Source organism: Arvicola amphibius, chromosome 7 (genome assembly GCF_903992535.2).
Source record: "Arvicola amphibius chromosome 7, mArvAmp1.2, whole genome shotgun sequence".
NCBI classification, from domain to species: Eukaryota; Metazoa; Chordata; class Mammalia; order Rodentia; family Cricetidae; genus Arvicola; species Arvicola amphibius.
The window spans coordinates 11,027,046-11,048,724 of record NC_052053.1 but is presented as its reverse complement, the minus strand read 5'-3'; the positions used below and the strand labels follow the sequence as shown (position 1 = coordinate 11,048,724).

Genomic DNA, 21,679 nt, shown 5'->3' with positions numbered 1-21,679 from the left:
AACTTCTCTCATCATAATTTACTAGCAAGGCCAGCCACAGAGGGACCAGCTCACAGAGCTGGGCGCTAAACCTATCTGCACACCCGCAGCCACCGGAGACTCCTGCAGAACCAAATGAAGAAACACTGCAACCTAGACAGACAATGGCCTTTAACTCAGTCCCACATAGCATCTAACAACAGGATAGTCTCTTTTCCTAATAAAGCATGAATGGCAACACGGGTCAACAATCTCAACATCAAAGGATGAAAACTTTTCATGTTATTCTGAAACATACCATAACTAAAATATGACAACTGAAAATTTAAACTGTGTTTTACAATTAAAAAAAAGTAAATCCTTATAAATACTAAGGGATAAATCCTCCCAACTCAAGGTTGGCTGATTTTCTTAACAGTGAGTTATCAATAAGCAGAATTAAATCATGCATATTAAAATAAACAAAATTGTTTAAAACAGAACTATTTAAACTACCTTTAAAGAAAACAAAAGGTTCTGATGTAACCTCTCAGTTCCTTACATGGTGGTAGCTATCTTCTTGGTCACAAGCTATGTTTCTGATCATAGCCCCTTAGCTTTTTTGTTACTAGGCTATTTTCCAACATATTTTAAAGCTGACAATGAACTTGTTTTTAAAGGAACACAATCAGAAGCAAAAATATACCTGGCATATTTTAATCAAACAAGTAAGGTATGCAAAGCTCATCCCCACATCCCAGACATTAAGAAAACCACATTTCCTTCTGAAAGCACTGTGAGAACGGGAGACTTTCAGGCAGAGGGGTGCTCTGCCACGGACCGCCCCCCCCAAAGACAGCATGTTGAGGATAGCTTACCCTTTTCTCTGACACCCCATCCTGGCCTGTCGACTCTTTCTCATCATGTGTCTCTTTCAGGACTGCCATGTGCTGTTTGTATGCTGGCTCTCTGTTTAAGGTTGTGTATCCTATGTGCTCATAAATTGGGTTTATCGTCATCTTGGCAATGTACTCTGCTGCCTTGGTTTCAATATAGAGAGTAATCAAGCCATCAGTCACCAGATCGTGGATGGACTCAAAGCGTTTCTCCCCAACAAAGTGCTTTCCATCGTAGTACAGCCTGAAGTTTCTGGTTTGACTTCCAAATCTGCCTCAATGAAATGGGAAAGATGCTTTTAAGAAAAGTGAACAAGTGAGTTTTTTCTAAAGAAGAAACAAATACACAAATACCCCAAGCTGATATACATTGTTTTTGCTTGTATATTACTCTGTTTAGATCAGCTGTGACTAATGTCTATTAGTTACTTAGAATATATAAGATTCAACTTCTAAACACAAGCAATATACTTGAAATAACTAGGGTTTTTAGCATGATGATCCTAGAAAGAATGTACTTTTTATTTACTTATTATCATTTAAAGTCAATTTATTACACTTGTAATAAAGCAAGGAAAATAAATTTTATAGCCTAAGAATGCACATTCAATATGCAATTGGTTAACTATAATATATAAAACTTCTTCAAGTTTAATAATGAAAATATTCAAAGTAGTTAAGGCCAGTATTCATGTCTTTCAACAGGGAAGTCCCATTTACTACTCAATCAAGTGGGATGCCAACAATCATTTACACTTGTACTGCCTCCAGAACTGAGCCAAGCAGCAGACAGCAAAGAAATACACTTGGGCAATTCTGGCCAGAGGGCAAGGACTTATTCTTACCTTTAAACCTGTCTTCTGGTTAGGAATAGGCAAGAAACACTTGCAAATACAGTGCATGTAAGTCCCATACCATCAAACTATAGAAATCTGTTGTCGGTTTTCATAATATGCCTTAATAACTGGAGAAGGATGGTTCCCATCATAGTAATTTCAGTATTTTGCTTCCTGCAGGAAACCTCAGAATTGGCTCCAAGTTGGCATGACTGACAGTGTCCTGGCCAGGAGATACAGGCAACTCAATAGAAGCCAACACCGAAGTGGGAAGCTGCCAGTTTCAGAGTGAACGCCAAAGAAACTAAGCAAATCAGAAAGGATCTTCTTAATTCAGTTATAATCTCTCTCTCTCTCTCTCTCTCTCTCTCTCTCTCTCTCTCACAAACACACACACACACACACATTAGAAATAAATTTTAAAATTGCAGCAATTTTGCCTTGAAAAGGCCACCATGAAGCTGCAAATTCAGTACGTAACATAATTCTGGCACAGATAGTATTCAAATGTGTAGGAGCCACACAATTAGTCTAGTTTATTTTATTTGGTGACATGGTCTCACTGTGTAGCCCTGAGTGGCCTGAAACTCACAGAGATCTGCCTGCCTCTGCTTCCTGAGTGCTGGGATTAAAGGCATGCAGCCACCACATCTTGCTAGGAATTAGACACTTTTAAATAACGGGTCCAGAATATTCTGTTTGTTTTTTGTATTTAGACTTTAATAATACTCAATCCAGAATCAAACATAATATCAATGTTGACCTTTTATCATATAATTATCCACCTTTTGTTCCTTCTAAAGCAATCAAGTTTTTACTTATACTTAATTAAATGAGCTCTATAATTAAACTTTCTTCTAAACTTAAACATTTCTCCCAAGCAAATTTTCATTCTATAGGTCTCAAAAGCTAGAAAGATAAAATGTCTATGCCAAAATAATATGTATTATTAGAAAAAGAGAGACACACACAAGAGAGTGGGAAGAGAGAGAGAGAAGGGAGGGAGGGAGGGAGAGAAAGAGAGAGTTTAAAAACTGTCTAAGCTCCTTTCTACAGTGGTGATGGCCCTCTAACTGAAGACAGATTGGGCGCTAGTGTCAGTCACCTGTCATACAAGTGTCTTCTGAAGTCTCAGCAGTAAGCAGGGGAGGCAGGGGAGGGAAGGAAGTCCTGGAACTGTTCCCAAAAGGGTTAGGTATGGTTTGGCTATAAGAGAGGAGTCTAAGTTTGGACTTCTGTTTTACCCTTTAACCCCAAGAGGTCTCCTCCATGATTCCAGCTCCTCTTCTGTCTGCTAGTCTTGAGGGAGCTATGAGATTACTGAAGGAGCTCTTGGTCATAAGGTACCTGATTAAACTTAGTCTCAAAAGACATGGAAGCAATGCCCAGACTGGATCTTTGCTTAATTTTTTCTTTAGAAAAATCATATCATTTTACTAAAGGAATGGCAGGTTTTCCTTTAGTTGCCAAAAGCAACTCTCATTTATACTTAGGGCGTTACCTAAGGGACAGTCTAATGGTGTGGACTATCAGACACTGTGCTTTATTTTGATTATTTTGTACTTGGTTGTGGGATCTGTGGGATCAGGAGTAGAGATCAAGCAGAATATCCTCGAGAATGGAGGGGAATGGCTATAAGAAAAACAAGAAGAGGAAGACATCAGGTCTGAGGATGAAGGGCCCCTTTCTTGTAACTGCACTCTGCTGGTACGTCCTTTATTCAACAACCAGTCAAGAAATGCTCAGACACTCCCAGTATTAGGATGTTCATGATGTCCTGTGTACATAGCAAACATAATGGGAAAGAGATAATCATAAAAACAGATTAAAGAAAGATATGATGTGCTGAATTTAAAAAACCTCAAGTTAAGACTGCTTCAAACATGTTTTACATTTGTTTATGTGTGAACGCACACATGTGCATGCCCAAGCACACAGAGGTCAAAGAACAATTCCTAGGAACTGGTTCTCTCCTTAGACCATTTGGGTTGGGGACTGAACTCAGAACATCAGGCTTGGAAGCAAGCACCTTTATCATCTGACTAATTTGTAGTCTGCTATTTCATTATTTCTTTCTTTTTTCTTTTTTTTTTTTTTTTTTTGGTTTTTCGAGACAGGGTTTCTCTGTAGCTTTGGAGCCTGTCCTGGAACTAGCTCTTGTAGATCAGGCTGGTCTCGAACTCACAGAGATCCACCTGCCTCTGCCTTCCGAGTGCTGGGATTAAAGGCGTGTGCCACCGCCACCCGGCTCACTATTTCTTTAGACAATTCACTCTTCCCATTTTCTGAAATAACCATCCATCTCTGCCTGGACTAAGGCTGAGTAAACACGCCTGGACTGGAGCAGCCCAGCTCTGCAGAGACCGCTGAACAGATGGCATTCGTGTTCTCCAAGGTGGTTCTGAACCTAACGAGCAGGAAAGAACAAGGACAATCTGCTCTGCGCTGACTTCTGTAGGGAATTACCACTTCCCGCCATGATTACTCTCTCCTGTGGCTCTGGTTGGGTTTTCCTGGTTAAAATAACCATGTATTACTGTGCCCACCTACTTGCAGTAGATATATTTCAAATTTTGTAATCCCACCATTTAGCTTTAAAAAAATGAACTCTTTTCCAACATTTTCTTGTGGGTGAATAATATTCCTAAAAAATTCAGTCTGGATACATAAAATGATGAAAATATGTAAAACTGTTACTTTCTATAAACCAAAATTTAATTTAATTTGAGGCCAAAGTTATTTTGAAGTATCTCTTCAAAGAACTCGAAGCTAAGTATCCTGCTTACAAACAGAAAATAAAGTATACACAAGACTATGTCAGCTAATACTGCGACAGAAGAGGAGTTTCTAGCAACAAATACACAAAAAATGTTTTCATCATAAACACAATTTGTAATATTTGCCAGAAACAAAGCATCCAACTCAATGCAGTAACACGTAGGAACACCGCAGAAGCACACACAGTCACAAACAAGCCTTCGGGAGACAGCTGGGAACAGAAGTGAGCCATGAAGCATTCTATGATCTAGGCTCTGCTGAGGACTTTACACCACCCCCTCTAAGACATCAGGCTATGTATGACCTTTGCCTACCTTGTTACATAATTTTGATGATAAAATTGGGGAAATTACTAAAGTGAGTAAACTTATTCCTGTATTTCTCCTCCCATTGCTTAACTAATTTCCAAAGATGGCACCAGACAGCTCTGGAAGGTCACAACCCTCGCAGGACGCAGCTAAGTGCCCACTGCACTCCTCATCTTGTCCCTGGAAGAACTCAGCTGTGCTCACTGGCGAGGACGAAACAGAGACTGGCAGGCACAGGCAGAGCAGAAAGCCGAGGTGCCATCTTGAAGATAGGACACTAAAACCACCCCTTTACCAGGCCCTCGGGAAGCGCCTCTCCTGACAGGAGACCTGAAGACTTCTCTGGGGAATCCCATCAGCTCTACAATAGAGAGCACCATCCTGTAACTGTCAGGCTCCCGAGCTCTCAGAACTGCACTTGAGCCTAAGTGACAAATGCACTTAAATATGGTAACTAGCCAGCAGTCACCCAGTATCTGACCAAAACGTTCCCGAAAAAAAGACTAAGATAAACAGAATCAGCTCAAGTTGGAGGAAACAAATCATTCACAGGGAAAATATTTATTTTAAAAAATATTTATTTTTAAAGTATTATAGGATCTCTTATTTCCATTCTTACAGAGAAGTTAGTCAAAACGATCAGGATGCTACAAAGGAGACACACTGTAAATAGCCAAGGTAGAAATCAAAGAGAAAATCCAAGAAAATAATCATAAAGGAAGGACAGAAATTATGTAATTTGCAAAAATGGGCCCATACAGCATGGGTAAATGTAACAAGGTACTGAAAAAATAGAGCAGTAATTGTCAATGAAACCCTCAGATGGGGAAATGTAGTGTCTGACATTACTAAACACCAGCAATATACAGAGCTACTACAGATCTGTGGCTGCTCCACTGTTTAACAGTTGGATGTGGTAAGGCTGAACACAGGCACACATACAGACCCTAAGAGCTGGGACTATACTATTTATCCATCCTGAAGGTATCTAATACCTAGAAATACTACATTCTACCTCACATATAACCTAGGCTATTTTATAAACATACAATTTTATAGTTTATAAACATATAAATAGAAAATATCATATATGACTATTGTTGCCATAGGCTTACATATATATTTATAGGTAGGCATAGATATAGATATAGCTTTTTTGAGATGGAGTCTTTCTACCATATAGCTCTGGTTATCCTGGAACTGGCTATGTAGACCAAACTGCTCTTGAACTTATAGAGATCCCCTTGCCTCTGTCTCTTGAGTGCTTGAATTAAAGGCATGGGCCACTATATCCAGCCACCATAGGCTTTTTTTTTTTTTTTTTTTTTTGTGGGAAGTTTCAAGACAGGGTTTCTCTCTGTGTAACCTTGGCTATTCTGGAACTTACTCTGTAGACCAGGATGGCCTTAGACTCACGAACAGATCTGCCTCCCTCTGTCTCCAGAGTGCTGGTATTAAAGGTGTGCACCACAATAGGTTATTTCTATATTTAAGTACTTCCCCTAACTTCACATAAACACACATCTAGCAACAACATTCAAAAAAATGAAACCACATAAATTCCCAGGAAAACAAAAACTGCGATGGTAAATTCCATGGGCTTGAAAAGTTCTCCCATAGCCTTTCTCCTTCCTGAGAGTTAATGGCACACTACTGCTTCTAAAGAAAAGGTCAAGCACTGCCATGTAGTATGAATTGTTGGTTCTGCTTACTTTAGAGCACCAGATGCTAACACAATACCTGGCCGGTATGATGCCCAAGCAAACGATGGCTGAGCCTGGTATGGTGGCAAATGGTTATAACCACAGCACTTAGGCTGAGACAGAGAACAGACATAAGTTCAATTCCTACAGGCGTATGTACCATGCCACAATATCATCACAGACCCCCAATGCCCTCAGTGTGATAAAGAACAGAACATGAAGCTTCTTTCTATAGCAACAACTGAAAGTACAAAGACACTCTTTCTACTGCAGAGTCAAGAATTTTGACATCATTTTTTACCTATCACTTATGCAGAGAACCAATACTAAGTACTTTGCTCAGAACTATATGTGTTTATATATTTCACTTACAGAAAAATATTATATACATATCTAAACCTTTTAGAAACTACAATATGTCCAGAAATGCTCACCGTCTCTGTGAAATTAACCACAGATTTCACTTAAGAACTGATGATCAGTTCCACTAAATGGTTTAAAATGAATCTGCAATATTGCAGAATAAAAAATTCACTGTAAAGCGCAGCTGTAAAAAAGGGTAGTTATCCATATGAATGTTTGTGGAGAGATTTTATAACCATATGTAAGTATATGTTTTATATAACATAAACTTACACTATTCAGTTTCTCAGATTCTTAATTCCTTTATACAGCGTAATGCTACTGTAAAATAATTCCCGTATATTCTCTAAGTATTACATATGGACTAAAATTCAGTATTTTTTGATGATCTAGGATCAGTAATGTATTATTCTAGTGAGCAAGTACAGAACGCCCAGAGGCCGGGCTGCTGTGACAACAAGTGCTATCCATTTGACGGCGATTTAATGAACTCCAGGACCCCCAATGAGGGACGTCTGAGCATGCCTTGGGGATCATCTTGACTGCATCAGCTGAGGTGGGATGAGACATCCAGTGTGGGTGGCGCCATTGCCTGTGGGAGCCCACACTGTGTAGTGAAGAGGGAGGCTGAGCAGCAGTGCGCATCCATCCCTTACCTGACTGTGAACACACTGTGCGGTCTGCTGCAAGCTCCTTCTGCCTCATTTCCTTGCCCTGCAGCACCCTTGAACCAGGAACCCAAGCAAGCCTGTTCTCCCTTCAGGGGCTCCTCTCAGGGTAATTTCTTTCACAGCCCCAAGAAAATGAACTAAGACAATTGCCTTTCTTTGGTCTCATCTGTGCCCTAGCTTTTGAACACTTAATTCTTGGATCTTATACTTCCAAAATCCTCTTTTTGGGTTACCAATTGTGTTTATCTCATAACCTGTCATTTTTCTTCATTTATTTATTTTATATCCATGCCACAGCTTCTGCCTTCCTCCCCTCCTAGGTCTTTCCCCTATCCCTGCTTCTACCCTCCAATTCCCCTCCTCTTCTGTCTCCATCCAGGAAAGGGCAGGTCTCCCATGAGTATCAACAAAACATGGAATATCAAGTTGCAGTAAGACTAAGCACCTCCCTATGTATTAAGGCTGGGCAAGGTGACCCAGTATGAGGAGTAGGGTCCCAAAACCAATAAAAGAATTGGAGTTGGCCCCTATTCCTGCTATTAACAGTTGCACAAGAAGACCAAGCAACACAACTGTAACATATATGTAGAATGTCTAGGTCAATCCCATGCAGGCTCTCTGGTTGGCAGTTCAGTCTCTGTGAGCCCCTATGAGCCCAGGTTAGCTGATTGTGTGAGTCTTCCCCATGGGGTCCTAATATTTGGCTGTGGGTCTCTGCATCTGCTTCCATCAGTTACTGGATGGCGCCTGCAATTTTTTTAGCTTCTTTTTTTTATGATCACTGATCTTTTTTATTTTTTATTGATTTTTATTTATTGAGCTCTACATTTTTCTATGTTCCCCTCCCTGCCTCTTCCCTCCCCCTTTCAACCCTTCACCAAGGTTCCCATGCTCCCAATTTACTCAGGAGATCTTGTCTTTTTCTACTTCCCATGTAAATTAGATCTATGTGAGTCTCTATTAGTGTTCTCACTGCTGTCTAAATTCTCTGGGATTGTGGTTTGTAGGCTGGTTTTCTTTGCTTTATGTTTAAAAACCACCTATGAGTGAGTACATGTGATAATTGTCTTTCTGTGTCTGAGTTACCTGATTCAAAATAATGTTTTCTAGCTCTATCCATTTTTCTGCAAAATTCAAGATGTCATTATTTTTTCTGCTGTGTAGTACTCCATCATGTAAATGTACCATATTTTCTTTAGCCATTCTTTGGTCGAGGGGCATTTAGGTTGTTTCCAGGTTCTATACTATATAATGTAGGAAAAAAACAAAAATTGTTTTAATGTTTTAAGACTGTATTAAGCAGACTCTATTAGGGCTTACTGAGTGCTCCTTTGCAACAGACACATGGATTCTTTGTTTAATTTAGCCAACAATAGCCATTTCTCATTACTTCTAGTTTTCAGGCCATGCTCTGGAACTTGATTTGGTCTGTTACATACCTTTAAGTTCAGTACCAACTATCTACTAATGGTCAGCAGATTATTACATTTTCCTCAATAAATGCCCATTATTAATGTATTACTTAAATACAGCATCCCATATTTACTGACAGGGTACAATTCAACAGAGTTTAATGCAGAAACTTCCCAAACAGCTCCCAAAATTTCCCCATGCTCTTCTATAGCTTCTCCGTCCTGCTGGACCACTTCACTGTCTGCTGCCATTAAACTTTTCATTTTCTACAAACAGAACCATGGGCCAGCAGGATGGCTCAGAAGATAGAAGTACTTGCACATAAGCCCAGCAACCTGAGTTCAATCCATAGCAGTAGCTCAGATCTGTTATCTCGGCACTCTGACAGGAGAATCCCCAGAAGCTCACAGGCCAGCTAGCTTAGAGTACACGGAGTGGAGGAGCACAGAATAGACCCTGAAAGCTGTCCTCTTACAGCCATATGCCTATTCACATACATATACTAACAACAGTAAAATAAAAACAATAATAAGTTAATGAACTATAACATGCATATAACTGTTTTTGATGCCCATGTGTTTAACCTAAAATTCACTGTAAACTGATGGATACAGGTGTGGTGGCAGTAAGCTGTATCTGCATATGCGACTTTGCGTCTCTGTCGCTACTGGAGTTTACACTCAGCATTTCCCATCTGAAATCTGTAATATGAAACTGTCTAAAACTTAATTTCTGAGCACTATCATGATATTACAATGGAAAATACTAGATATGACCTCACATGACACAAAATAATAGAGCACTAAAAATATTGTAGAAAATGATTGTCAGGTCATGTGTACAATGTATATGCAATACAAAAGAATTTGTGTTTAGAATTAAGGCATCCCCAAGATTGCAATGTATATAGGCAAATATTTGAGAATCTAAGATATTCCTATTATAACTATGACAGCCAATTGTTGACTCTTACTGTCTTATAAGTAGAGGCTTAAACTATAACTCTGTTTATTTCAATAATAACAATAATTTTCAGTGATGATACATATACATTTCACTATACAACCTTTCTAACTCTATGAGGTACTCCTATTACATCCTCATTTACAACAAAGGAAACTAAGCGTTAACCAGTCATACAGAGAACTGGAACTGGGATTTGAACCCAGGACTGTGTGATTAAGAATCATGTTCTGAGTCACTGACCACCTACCCTGATTTAGAACCACAGGCTGAATCAGTCACCAAAAGCCCTATCAAAAGGCTATGTCTCTTTTCGAGCAACACAGCAAAGGATTCACAAATCTGTCTACTAGAGAGATTTTTAGAGAGAAGTAATGCTCTGAGTGAAAAATGGCTCTTTGGTTTCATATTATGCAGGGAACTGCATCCTAAGGAGGTATTGGGAATCTGACGGTCCACGATCCAGTGCAACTGAACAAATCCCAAGTACGCATCTTGTAGAGGCCTAAGAAGTCAAGATGAGTAAGGCATCCTCCCTGCCCTGGAGGACCTCATTTCATTTTTAAAGACAGCAGGGCACATAAATAGCCATTCTCTGTAGGTGTACCTTCTGCTTAGCTGTATTTAAAGATCACGTAAAGATCTTTTTAGAAAATTCAACTTAATAACAACATGGGAAAAGCACCAGATGTAAACATGAAACAGTGTCTCAAATGTAACTTTGCCCACTGGGCACCATTCCTAAAAAGCCCCCACACCTGAGTCAGATTTTTAAGTGAACCTAAGATCCCAGCAGAAAACAGATGTTGGAATTTCTAACAAAAATTCTGACGTCTAAGCAGGCAGTGCCAATCTGTAGAATTGACAAAATAATCACAAATGAGAGCAGAAGCAAAGGCTAACACAAGACCTAAGACCACAGCAAATAGGGCAGGACAGACGCCCAGACTACAAGAACCACAGGCAGCAGGAGATAGCATGGGATATTCACAGGGCAGCTACTCTACTGGAGTCAAGGATTACAGGATACATAGGAGGGGAGTTAAGTTATCCTAAGGGATAAGGGCTCTATATCAAACACCTGTTTGTGATCTTCAGAAAGTAATTTAAAAGCTTTAATACTCCAAGCAAAGTCCAGATGAGCTCCATTAAAGGGTAAAGGAAGCCTTTCAGTTCATCTGCAATGAGCGCTGCTCCAAGTTGGCAGAGCTCTGCAATGCCTGTGGCTTCTGGGTGGGTGGGAGAGAAGAATGAAACATGCATTCATTTGGGCTTTTCCACAGCTTCCTGAGAGCTTAGTTTTCTCTTGACTGACTCAGAATGCTAATGGAGTCAGCATTGTTTGGATGTGTGGGGGGCCAGGAAAGCCAAAGAGGGCAAGGACAAGCTGGAGTCCTGTGGTGCCACCCACCAAGTCCAGTGCAGTTCAATGTGAGTGGGGAAGGCTACTCAAATCACGGCTTCTCCCTTATCAAGTGGAAAAGGGCAAGCGTGTCAAGTGTGTATGCAACATTCCGCTACTCAGAGAGATATACAAGGGACTTGTTTCTGCTGACTCATTTCAGGAACCAGCATAGAGCTGAATAATATCCACAGGAGACTGGTTCTAGGAACCCCATGGAGACCAAATGTTGCGGATCTCACATCCCTTCAATAAAATGGTCAAATAGTCCTATAAAACATATATCCTGCATATACTTTAACTATCTCCAGCTACTTCAACACCCAATACAATGCAAACTTTGTAAATATCATATAACTGTATTCTTCTGGGCATGATGACAAGAAAAAAAAAAAAAAACACCTGTATGTCTTCAGTGCCTGTATGCTAGAGAGGATGTGGGGTAAGAGGAATATTTCTCCATTGCTGGTGGAGTGCAAACTGGTACAGTCCCTTTGGATATCAGTATGGCAATTTTCTCAAGACCCAGCAATACCACTTTTGGTTATATACCCAAAGGATGCTCAATTGTATCACAAGAACATGTGCTCAACTATGTTCATAGCAGCATTGTTTGTCGTAGCCTGAACCTGGAAACAACCTAAATGCCCCTCAACCAAAGAATGGATAAGGAAAATGTGGTACATTTACACAATGGAGTACTGCACAGCAGAAAAAAATACTGACATCTTGGAATTTGCGGGCAAATGGATGGATTTAAAAAACATGATATTGAGCAAGGTAATCCAGACCCAGAAAGACAAATATAGTATGTATTCACTTATAAGTGGTTTTTAGACATAAAGCAAAGAAAAACCAGCCTAAAATTCACAATCCCAGAGAACCTAGACTAAAATGAGGACCCTAAGAGAGACATATATGGATCTAGTCTACATGGGAAGTAGAAAAAGATAAGATCTCTTGAGCAAATTGAGAGCATGGGGACCATGGGAGAGGGTAGAATGGGAGGGAAGGGGAAAGGAGGAAAGTGGAAAAAATATATAGCTCAATAAAAATAAAAAATTTTAAGTCAGAATATATGTATAAACAGAAAAGAAAAAAATAGAAAAATTACATACACTAATCCTGATTAAAAAAAAGTCAATCCAACCCTCCAAATTTCAGAGTCTCTCATAATAGATCGCTGGGCAAAAGTTGGGAACACAGGGGTGGGGGTGGGTTGGGGGGGAAGGGGAGATGGGGAAAGAGAAGGGAGCAGGGGAGGATGGGGAGAGCTTGGGGGAATGGGATGGTTGAGATGGAGGAAGGGTGGGAATGGGAGCAGGGAAGAAGATATCCTAATTAAGGGAGCCATTTTAGGGTTGGCAAGAGACTTGGCTCTAGAGGGGTTCCCAGGTGTCCAAGGGGATTTCCCCAGCTAGGTCCTTGGGCAGCAGAGGAGAGGGTGCCTGAACTGGCCTTCTCCCATAGCCACACTGATGAATATCTTGCATATCACCACAGAACCTTCATCTGGTGATGAATGGAGATAGAGACAGAGACACACATTGGAGAACTGGACTGAGCTCCCAAGGCCCAGATGAAGAGCAGGAGGGAGAACATGAGCAAGGAAGTCAGGACCACAAGGGGTGCGTCCACCCACGGAGACAGTGGGACTGATCTAATGGAAACTCACCAAGGCCAGCTGGACTGGGACTGAACGAGCATGTGATCAAACCGGACTTTCTGAATGTGGCTGACAATGAGGGCGGACTGAGAAGCCAATGATAATGACACTGGGTTTTGATTCTACTGCATGTACTGGCTTTTTGGGAGCCTAGTCTGTCTGGATGCACACCTTCCAAGACCTGGATGGAGGGGGGAGGGCCTTGGACTTCCCACAGGGCAGGGCATCCTGACTTCTCTTAGGACTGGAGATGGAGGGGGAGAGGGATTGGGGTGGAGTGGGAGGGAAATGGGAGGAAGGGAGGAGGTGGAAATTTTTAATAAATAAATAAAAAGAAAAAGAAAAAAAAAGAAAAGCTGGTTGAGAAAAGATCTCTGGTATGCAACCAGCATACAGAGAGTGAGAGAAATGGCTATTTCTGAAAATGTATACAAGTGGAGGTGGGGAAGACAACAGATCTGCCCAAAACAACAAACAGAAGACAACTAAAGCCAAGAGACCAAAGCACATAAAAATGCGGCTGCAGAAGCACAGCCCAATCAATGAACAAACCTCCTGGGTCTCAGCCCACAGAAGTAGGTGCTCATGAATTACCTGATGGAAAATTCCAACAAATATTAAAGCAATGGAAGGAAAGATAAGGTGATGGGTGCAGAGGCCAGGAGAGAAGAAAAACAGTCGTTCAGTGGGTACACAGTTCCAGTTGCATAGATGAAAGTTCCAGAGCCCTGCTAAGCAGCAATGACATTTGTTAACAATCATACTTATATTTCAATTATTAAGAGATTAAAAATAGGTTGTATCAGAGTAGTTCAGAAAACCTGGATATAGATTAAGAAAAATAAAAGACAATCATTAAGACAAATTAAAACCTTCCTTTCCTTGGTATAACCACATCTCTTGGTATAAAACAAGAGAAGTTTTTATTCTTAACTCACATACTAAACATGTGGGTACTGGAAAAATGTCTCCTCTGTACAGCAGAGCTTCAGAGAACTCCACTTTAATTACACACACACACACACACACACACAGAGAGAGAAAGAGAGAGAGAGAGAGAGAGAGAGAGAGAGAGAGATCTTATGTGCTGAATTCTAAAACACATTTGCCACAAGCCTTTGGGGGTAAGGGACACTCAGTCTTTGCAAACATTTTTAAAGCTATGGCACTGACTGCATTTTAAAATTAATTACAGTAGCCTTTTATCACATCAGTTTTAACACCTCAGGACTACTAAATTTTATTGTCTCGTGAGCCCCCCTACTCTAATACCCAGAAAACTTCTCTTGAAAAATGTGTAATCTTAAGTAAAAGAAGCTGAAAATATGCTTGGGAAATAATTCTGCACAGCATCATTTTCCACTTAATCCAAATAGCACAGGAAGCTTTGCAGAAACTGAAATGAAACCATAGCAACCAACTGAACCTATCATGAGCGATCAGATCAAAAGAACACACAGTACACATGTCAACGCCTACCAGCAGCATAATCCTTCTCCATTTCCTTTGGATCCTTTTTCTAGAATGAAAAAGTCTTTGACCAGTGCTCAGAACCAGCAGCTACTGTGATTCCCTGGGAATTCTGACTCAGTTAATGCTAAAACTCAAACTAATATTCCAAAATTCAATGACTTTTATTTCAGTCTATTTTACTATTTCATAACACAATAAGAATGGATTCTGCTGTGTGGTGATGGTGCACACTTTTAATCCCAGCTCTTGGGAGGCAGAGGTAGGTGGATCTCTGTGAGTTCAAGGCCAGCCTGGTCTACAAGAGCTAGTTCCAGGACAGCTAGGGCTACACAGAGAAATCCTATCTTAGAAAAAAAAAAGGAATGAATTCCTCCTACACAATCTTCAGAAATATGAAGATGAATTAACATAATAGGAATTCCTTGCTTAGTAACATTTTATCAGCATTTTAGTCAAAAGTCACGTAAATTACATCTTATTGTCTAGTCTCTCACCAGTGATCAACCAGCTTACCAAAAGCTAAACTCAAAGAATGGGGCTGAATATGTTTGAAAACTACCAAGTATCTGCTAAAATGAAATAAGGCAATGATGGCATTTGTTAGGCATAAGCTGTTGGTTACACAACTACATAGCCAGGCAGACAATAGTACAAACTTATGCAAAGACTAGAAATTACCTTTGTTGGTACATGGACCAACCTCTACCAATTCTCAATGAGAACACAGTTTACATGTGGGACATAAAATAGATGTGGATTTTAGGCATGAGTAATGTCCGGGAGAGTAGACAAATGACTGTGACTAGCACTGTCTACAAGGTGAACTAGGGATCGACCAGAGAAGCACCTGATTTACTGTCACAGATGCTTTGCTTTTGGTTGAAAAACCTTTCCCACATCGACCTGCCACGTTCAACACCATAAAGCTATAAGAGATGGCATAGAAACAAACACACTTATTTTAGCAGAGAACCACTGTTGTTTTTCTTTGACTAGTTAATCAAATTTAATATACATTTTTTGAGACTAGTGATTAAATCCAAGCCCTTGCTCATAGAAGATCAAGCTATAACACCAACTTACACAAGCCCTAGCCCCAAATTGTTTTATACAAATGATCACAAAGTGATCTTACAGTAGAATTTTAGTTTGAATCATTAAATTTTGAACACACTTAATTTGGCTTTCCTCTTTTGGGAGAAGTGAAAATTTAGCCCTTGAGATTTAGTTGGTATAATTACTATCTTTAAAAGCATTAAACGATAGTTTCTCTGCTTTATAAAGATGATAATGTGTCACTGATTTTTAAAATATTAATTTTTAAGAGCTCCAATTTTTTAAAAACTGTTTACTCATGTGCCATACCGACTTGTAATATATATTATGTGTTTCATTATTAGTCAAGCTGCTGTTTTAAAAGCTGAACTTCTGTTTCTTAGTTTTTTGTGCTGTAACAGCTATGCCTTAGCTTTCTTATCTATTAACTGTAAAAGAAAACTCAAGGAAGCAAAAAAAAAAAAAAACCCAAACCACTAGCATCCTATATGGACTTACTTTATAGATAAAACTGAATTTTCCAACTGGTTGCCATGAACAGAAATGGTAAGTTACAAGGTATTAAATCCATTCAGCCTTCAAGGATTCCCAAGTGGATCTACTGTGAGTCCTTGGGCCAGGCACACATGGCCATGCCTGCCTTGTGCATTTATCTTCAAGGTGCCATCCAGCAGCATTCTTTCCATGGCTGCCACAATACAAAATAGGTTGAGAAACACCAAGCGTTACAACACACAAAATACCAGAATGCCTGTGAGGGATCTGGAGAATAGTTATATTTATAAGATGATTAGGGCTATTAATACAATGTCTGGATTTGCCAAATTTGTGGGGTTTTGTTTTCAAAGAAAAGGAATCACACTATGAACATAATCCAGGGTTGTGCCTGGCTCCCGAAAAGCAAGTCTTATTTTTTTTTTTTTTTTTTTTTTTTGGTTTTTTCGAGACAGGGTTTCTCTGCAGCTTTTTTAGAGCCTGTCCTGGAACTAGCTCTTGTAGACCAGGCTGGCCTCGAACTCACAGAGATCCTCCTGCCTCTGCCTCCCGAGTGCTGGGATTAAAGGCGTGCGCCACCACCGCCCGGCTCCGAAAAGCAAGTCTTAAAGAGAATTTAGATACCTCCTATTTCACCTCCAAGCAGAAACACAGGTCAGACTCTAGTTCTCCTTGGCAAAGCAACAGCTCAGAGCATTACCACTGAACCAAATTTCCATCCGTTGGTTTTGAAATGTACTGGGGGCTGGCAGAGATGGCCAGCAGATTAGAGCACATTCCGGAGAACTGGGGTTCTGCTCTGAGCACCCACTGCACATGGCTCACAAAACTCTATAGCTTCCATCTTAAACCTATTCTTTATACACATCTAAGAGAAGAGATCTGAAGACAGACTACCAGTGAATATAAACCATGACAATAATCAAAAATTTAAAAATGAAGTATCATTTCAAAGTGAGATACAAATCAAAACTATAACAAGATGCCACTCCATACAGCAGGTCTACATCAAAGGCACACGAAGCGTTGGCAAGGGAAAGCTGGACTCGACTTCCTTCTTTGCTACAGAACTGCACTAGTGTGGTCATCTTGGGAAATAATTTGGCAGTCCTTCAAAACTTTTTTTGTTGCTGCTGCTAGGGTCTCCGGTCTGCTGAACACAGATTTTTATCAATGAAGCATATGCCTAAGACCCCCAAATTGTTTTTAAGTTATAACAAGACCCAATCATTTAATTCCTAAGAATATATCCAAAATATAAAACCAGATTTCTTCATAAAATTTGTACATTCATGATTGTTCTATTTATAGCAACATTAATCATAGAAGCCAGAAAAGTAGGACAATACAAATGTCTTTTAACTGGTAAGTGAATAAACAAAAAGCAGTGTTCCCATATCCTGGAATATTTGTTATTATTTATTAATAAAAAGGAATAAAATCTGACACATATGGTGACACAGATAAAACCTAAAAACATCATGAAAAGAAACCAGCTATTAAACATCACATATTATTTGATTTTGTTTATATGAAATGTTGCCTAGGGCTGAGAAAGCTGGGAGGCTTCACAACTTTGTGAGTTGAAAAAACTGTTCCACTGCATGCTGTGACTGGGTGAACTGGTGTGCTAGGTGGAAAAACTATCCCACTGTACAAGGTGAACTGGTGAACTGGCACGCTAGGCATACCCTGGACATGCATATGCCTGGAGAGTTAGAAAGATCCTGCAACTCTTAGTACACAGAGCCATGCTTGGCTGCCAAGAGGAGATGCTTCAGCGCACCTTGGATGAGCCAAGGCCTTTTTGGTTGGAAAGGGAGGTTAGTGAGAGAGGAAGAAAAGCTACTCGCTCAGCTTATTTTCCTATCAACTTGACACTTTAGCAAGTCGTCTTTCTGTTGGCTGATCAAAAGAGCGTCTGGGAAGAAGTGAAGTGCAGGAGTAGCAAGGCCTCTGGATGTCCTCAGCAGACAGAAGAACTCTGACCCAGTAGTTCTTGCCCCCTTTGTCTCCGCTACTCCAAGCCCTTAATACTAATTTGCTAGCTGAGAATGATAACTAATGCCAAGGATCTTAACAGCCAGCCTATCTATTTTCTCTTCTTGTGAACCAACTGCATGGGGAGCAATCAGCAGAGGATTGCTTGGCTGCAAGAGAAAAGCTGAATCAAAATGTTGAATGCAGACTCTCCCAAAGTATAGTCCACTACTACCTCGAGACAAGAATCCCATCAATCCTCACGGCCCTGAGGAGTACCGCAGGGGAGACGTCCAACTGATGAAGCTTATGGCAGATAAGATAGGACACACAGCATCTCCCACTATCTCCATGCGACAATTACCACTGCCAGCACTGGACAAGGCTCCTCTTACACAGGCCGTGCAGATTCTCAGACACTGCCTGTGCCCTGTCCCCCAGCTGCCAACCAAACATTCTTCTCATCAATCACTGAAGTAAGTTGGTAAGTTTATAATCCTCAGATATTTAAGATATACTGACTTTCATTTTTGCTTAAGGTTATAATTAATATTATGTTTTTCTAAAGAGAAAACAGCCCCATTGATTTTTTTCTGATTAGGAAATGATATACAAAGTTGGTGAAAACAAAATCAATGAACTTAAAAGGTACAAAATAAAAACCATCTTTAAGTTCAATACTCAGCTAAACCCTGGGTATTTTTGTGATCGTTCTTTTAGACAACTCTACTTACATATGCACCACAGATACATAATTTTACATAAGTAGGATGATGCTACACATACTGTGCTGTATAATTTTATTTTTCAGATTAACATAGGCTATATATGCTTCAGAATTTATCAAATAAGAAGTGTGATGTATTCTAAAAGAAAATATAATCTGTCTAAACATGTTTTTTTGGTCTTAAAATTCTTGTTTTCCATTATTTAAAAATTTCCAAATAATCCCCATCTTGGTACATGACACAAATGAAGGAGTAGCAAGCACTGCGGCTCTGAGCATCTTCTGGCACATGTCCAAATCTTTCCTGGGAAGGTCTGAATCCAGATTTTGGGAATCATCAAGACTCCTGCACATATGACATCGTGTTCTTCTCCCAATTTAGAGAAGCTAAAATGACTCAGATTAACAGAAATATTTCTGGAGTTGCCAAATTTGGAGTTTAACACATCTTCTCAAAGCAAATCTATAAGTTATTAAGAAACCCTTTTAAAGATCTTTACAACCAAATGAAAACTGCTTACTAAATTAATTTTCTAGACTGTGGGCTTCATCTCCAGCAAGGCAAAACCACATATACACATAGACATGCTTCGGGACATGGTAAATGTTGCCTGGCATACATGGCATCCTGGGTCGCATCCTCAACACTCCCACATCCACAGTGATTCTGGAGAAAGTTATAGACACACATTCCACTCGACGTCCGTCCGTCCTTCCTTCCTTCCTTCCTTCCTTCCTTCCTTCCTTCCTTCCTTCCTTCCTTCCTTCCTTTCTTTCTTTCTTTCTTTCTTTCTTTCTTTCTTTCTTTCTTTCTTTCTTTCTTTCTTTCTTTCTTTTTGAGGCAGGGTTTCACTGTGTAGCCCTGGCTTTTCTGGAACTCACTCTGTAGACCAGGCTAGTCTTGAATGCACAGAGATCTGCCTGCCTCTGCTGCCCAATCACTCAACATTCTTATCGCTTTGATTAAACTGCAAGCATATGGTCTCTATTAGAAACCTTCAATGGCTACCATTTCTTAGAGGAAAATTAATTCTCAGTGTGAGCTACCACAGCATCCTGACTTTTACTGCTCTGTTTCCTGTATCCCTGACCCATATCTGCCTCAACACCAAACATTTCATATTGTTTTACACATTAGTGTCATGGCCACTTCCTTCTTCCCCATTTTAATATTTTTTACCTTTTCTTTTTAAAAATTTTAAATTATGTGTTTGTGTCTTATGTGGTTATGCACATGTGTGGATGCCCATGAAGGCCAGAGCCATCATATCTGGAGCTGCCTGAAATGTCTCCTTTCTTCACTCACGGAATACAGACTTTCAGTTCAGCTCTACCGGCTAGCCAGTGTGCCCCAGCTCTGCCTGGCTCCAGTCAGTGCCAGGGCTAAGGTGTATCTGCTGTGCCTAGCTCTTACAGGATCTCCACACAGCCCTCGTGTTTGCTCAGCAGGCACTTTACAGATGGGTCCAATCCCCAGCACTGAGAACTTTAAGTTTTGAGAATTCTGCTATGGGTCAATCCTCAGTGCCTAACAAGAACTCCCTTAATGGCTTCAGCCTACAAAGCTGTACTTACTGGTATCCATTTCCTATCCCCCCTACAAAAACCAAACCAAACCAAACCCTACATTTTATGTGCCCACTCAGTTCCCTACAATGGTCCTCTTGAGAAGAGGTATTCCCCGGCACCAGGAGCAGGTCAGCTAGACAGGCACTCGGGGCCTACTCGCACTTCTCTGCAGATGCTCCAGGCTCAGGGCTGCGTAGGCTTGACCTCAATTCATCCTACCATCCTGAAGGGAAGCTTGAACACTGCAAATACAGGAGAGATTCCTGGATATACTCTCACTGGGGATAAAAAGGGAAGCACACAACTGGTATGGCAGCTACATTTTGATCCCAAGTGAAATCTAACCTTATAGTGAAGCTGATTATCCACTAACGGAAACAGAGGATCACAAGTCCTTTGTTACACCACAAGCGTACTGACATCCAAGCCGTCATTACACATCTGAAGCACTTAAACCATTTCACACTGAAGCCAGTAGAGCTGTGATAAGTATCTGACTTTGAGGATCAGATACTTATAGGTAAAAGCATCTCAACTGATAGAAATTAAAATTTTGCAAAGAAGGATAACAGATTTTAAAATAACCTTTTCTGAAAAGTACCATGTCTGTTACTCTTGTAGGAACTCAAACTTCAAAGGGTAAATATATATGTATGTATATAGTTCTATATTATTAGTGTGTATATTAATGCATAAATATATACATATGTTCATATACATATACATACACATATATAAAACAGGTCAGACTTCAAATGTGCAGTATCATTTCATTTGAAAAGTTCTAGCAGGGAGAGCCATTATTTTGTAATGGAATTTTTTAAATCTTAACTTCTTATTTTCTCTGATCTTCCCTTTGTTTTTCAATCTATTCATTTTAAGTGATTCATTTGGCCTTATTCCTTATTGTAAACATATACTTAAGATTTTTCTCCTAGGGGGCTGGAGAGATGGCTCAGAGGTTAAGAGCATTGCCTGCTCTTCCAAAAGTCCTGAGTTCAATTCTCGGCAACCACATGGTGGCTCACAACCAACTGTAATGAGATCTGGAGCCCTCTTCTGGCCTGCAGGCACACACACTGACAGAATATTGTATACATAATAAATAAATAAATATTAAAAAAAAAAGATTTTTCTCCTAAGTAAAACTCAGAGGGTAAAGCTACTGCTAACCAGGCATTCATTATATCAGAGGGACCACATTAACAGAACCCAGCGACTGTCACACCGTATCAGGTTAAATATTTGACACTGTTATATGTTTCTTGGGGCTTTTTGTTGTTGTTTTGTTTTTGCTATTTTCAAGAAAACTCTTGGACAGAATCCAGGCAAGTATGCCCTGAATTAAATGTTTGGCTCAGGGGAACAACAGCAATAATGTTCAGCAGTAATCTCACCTGTCTGCACATTTCAGTTACTTAG

General features: G+C 40.0%; 1 protein-coding gene across 1 annotated transcript in view; it reads right to left on the bottom strand.

The window, feature by feature from the left end:
* Chn1 (chimerin 1) overlaps positions 1-21,679 on the bottom strand; it is a 102,645-nt gene that overhangs the window by 60,179 nt on the left and 20,787 nt on the right. The window contains exon 6 of the mRNA XM_038337029.1: positions 837-1,125. Within this exon, the coding sequence (XP_038192957.1) occupies positions 837-1,125 (289 nt within the window). The remainder of the gene's footprint in view (positions 1-836; positions 1,126-21,679) is intronic.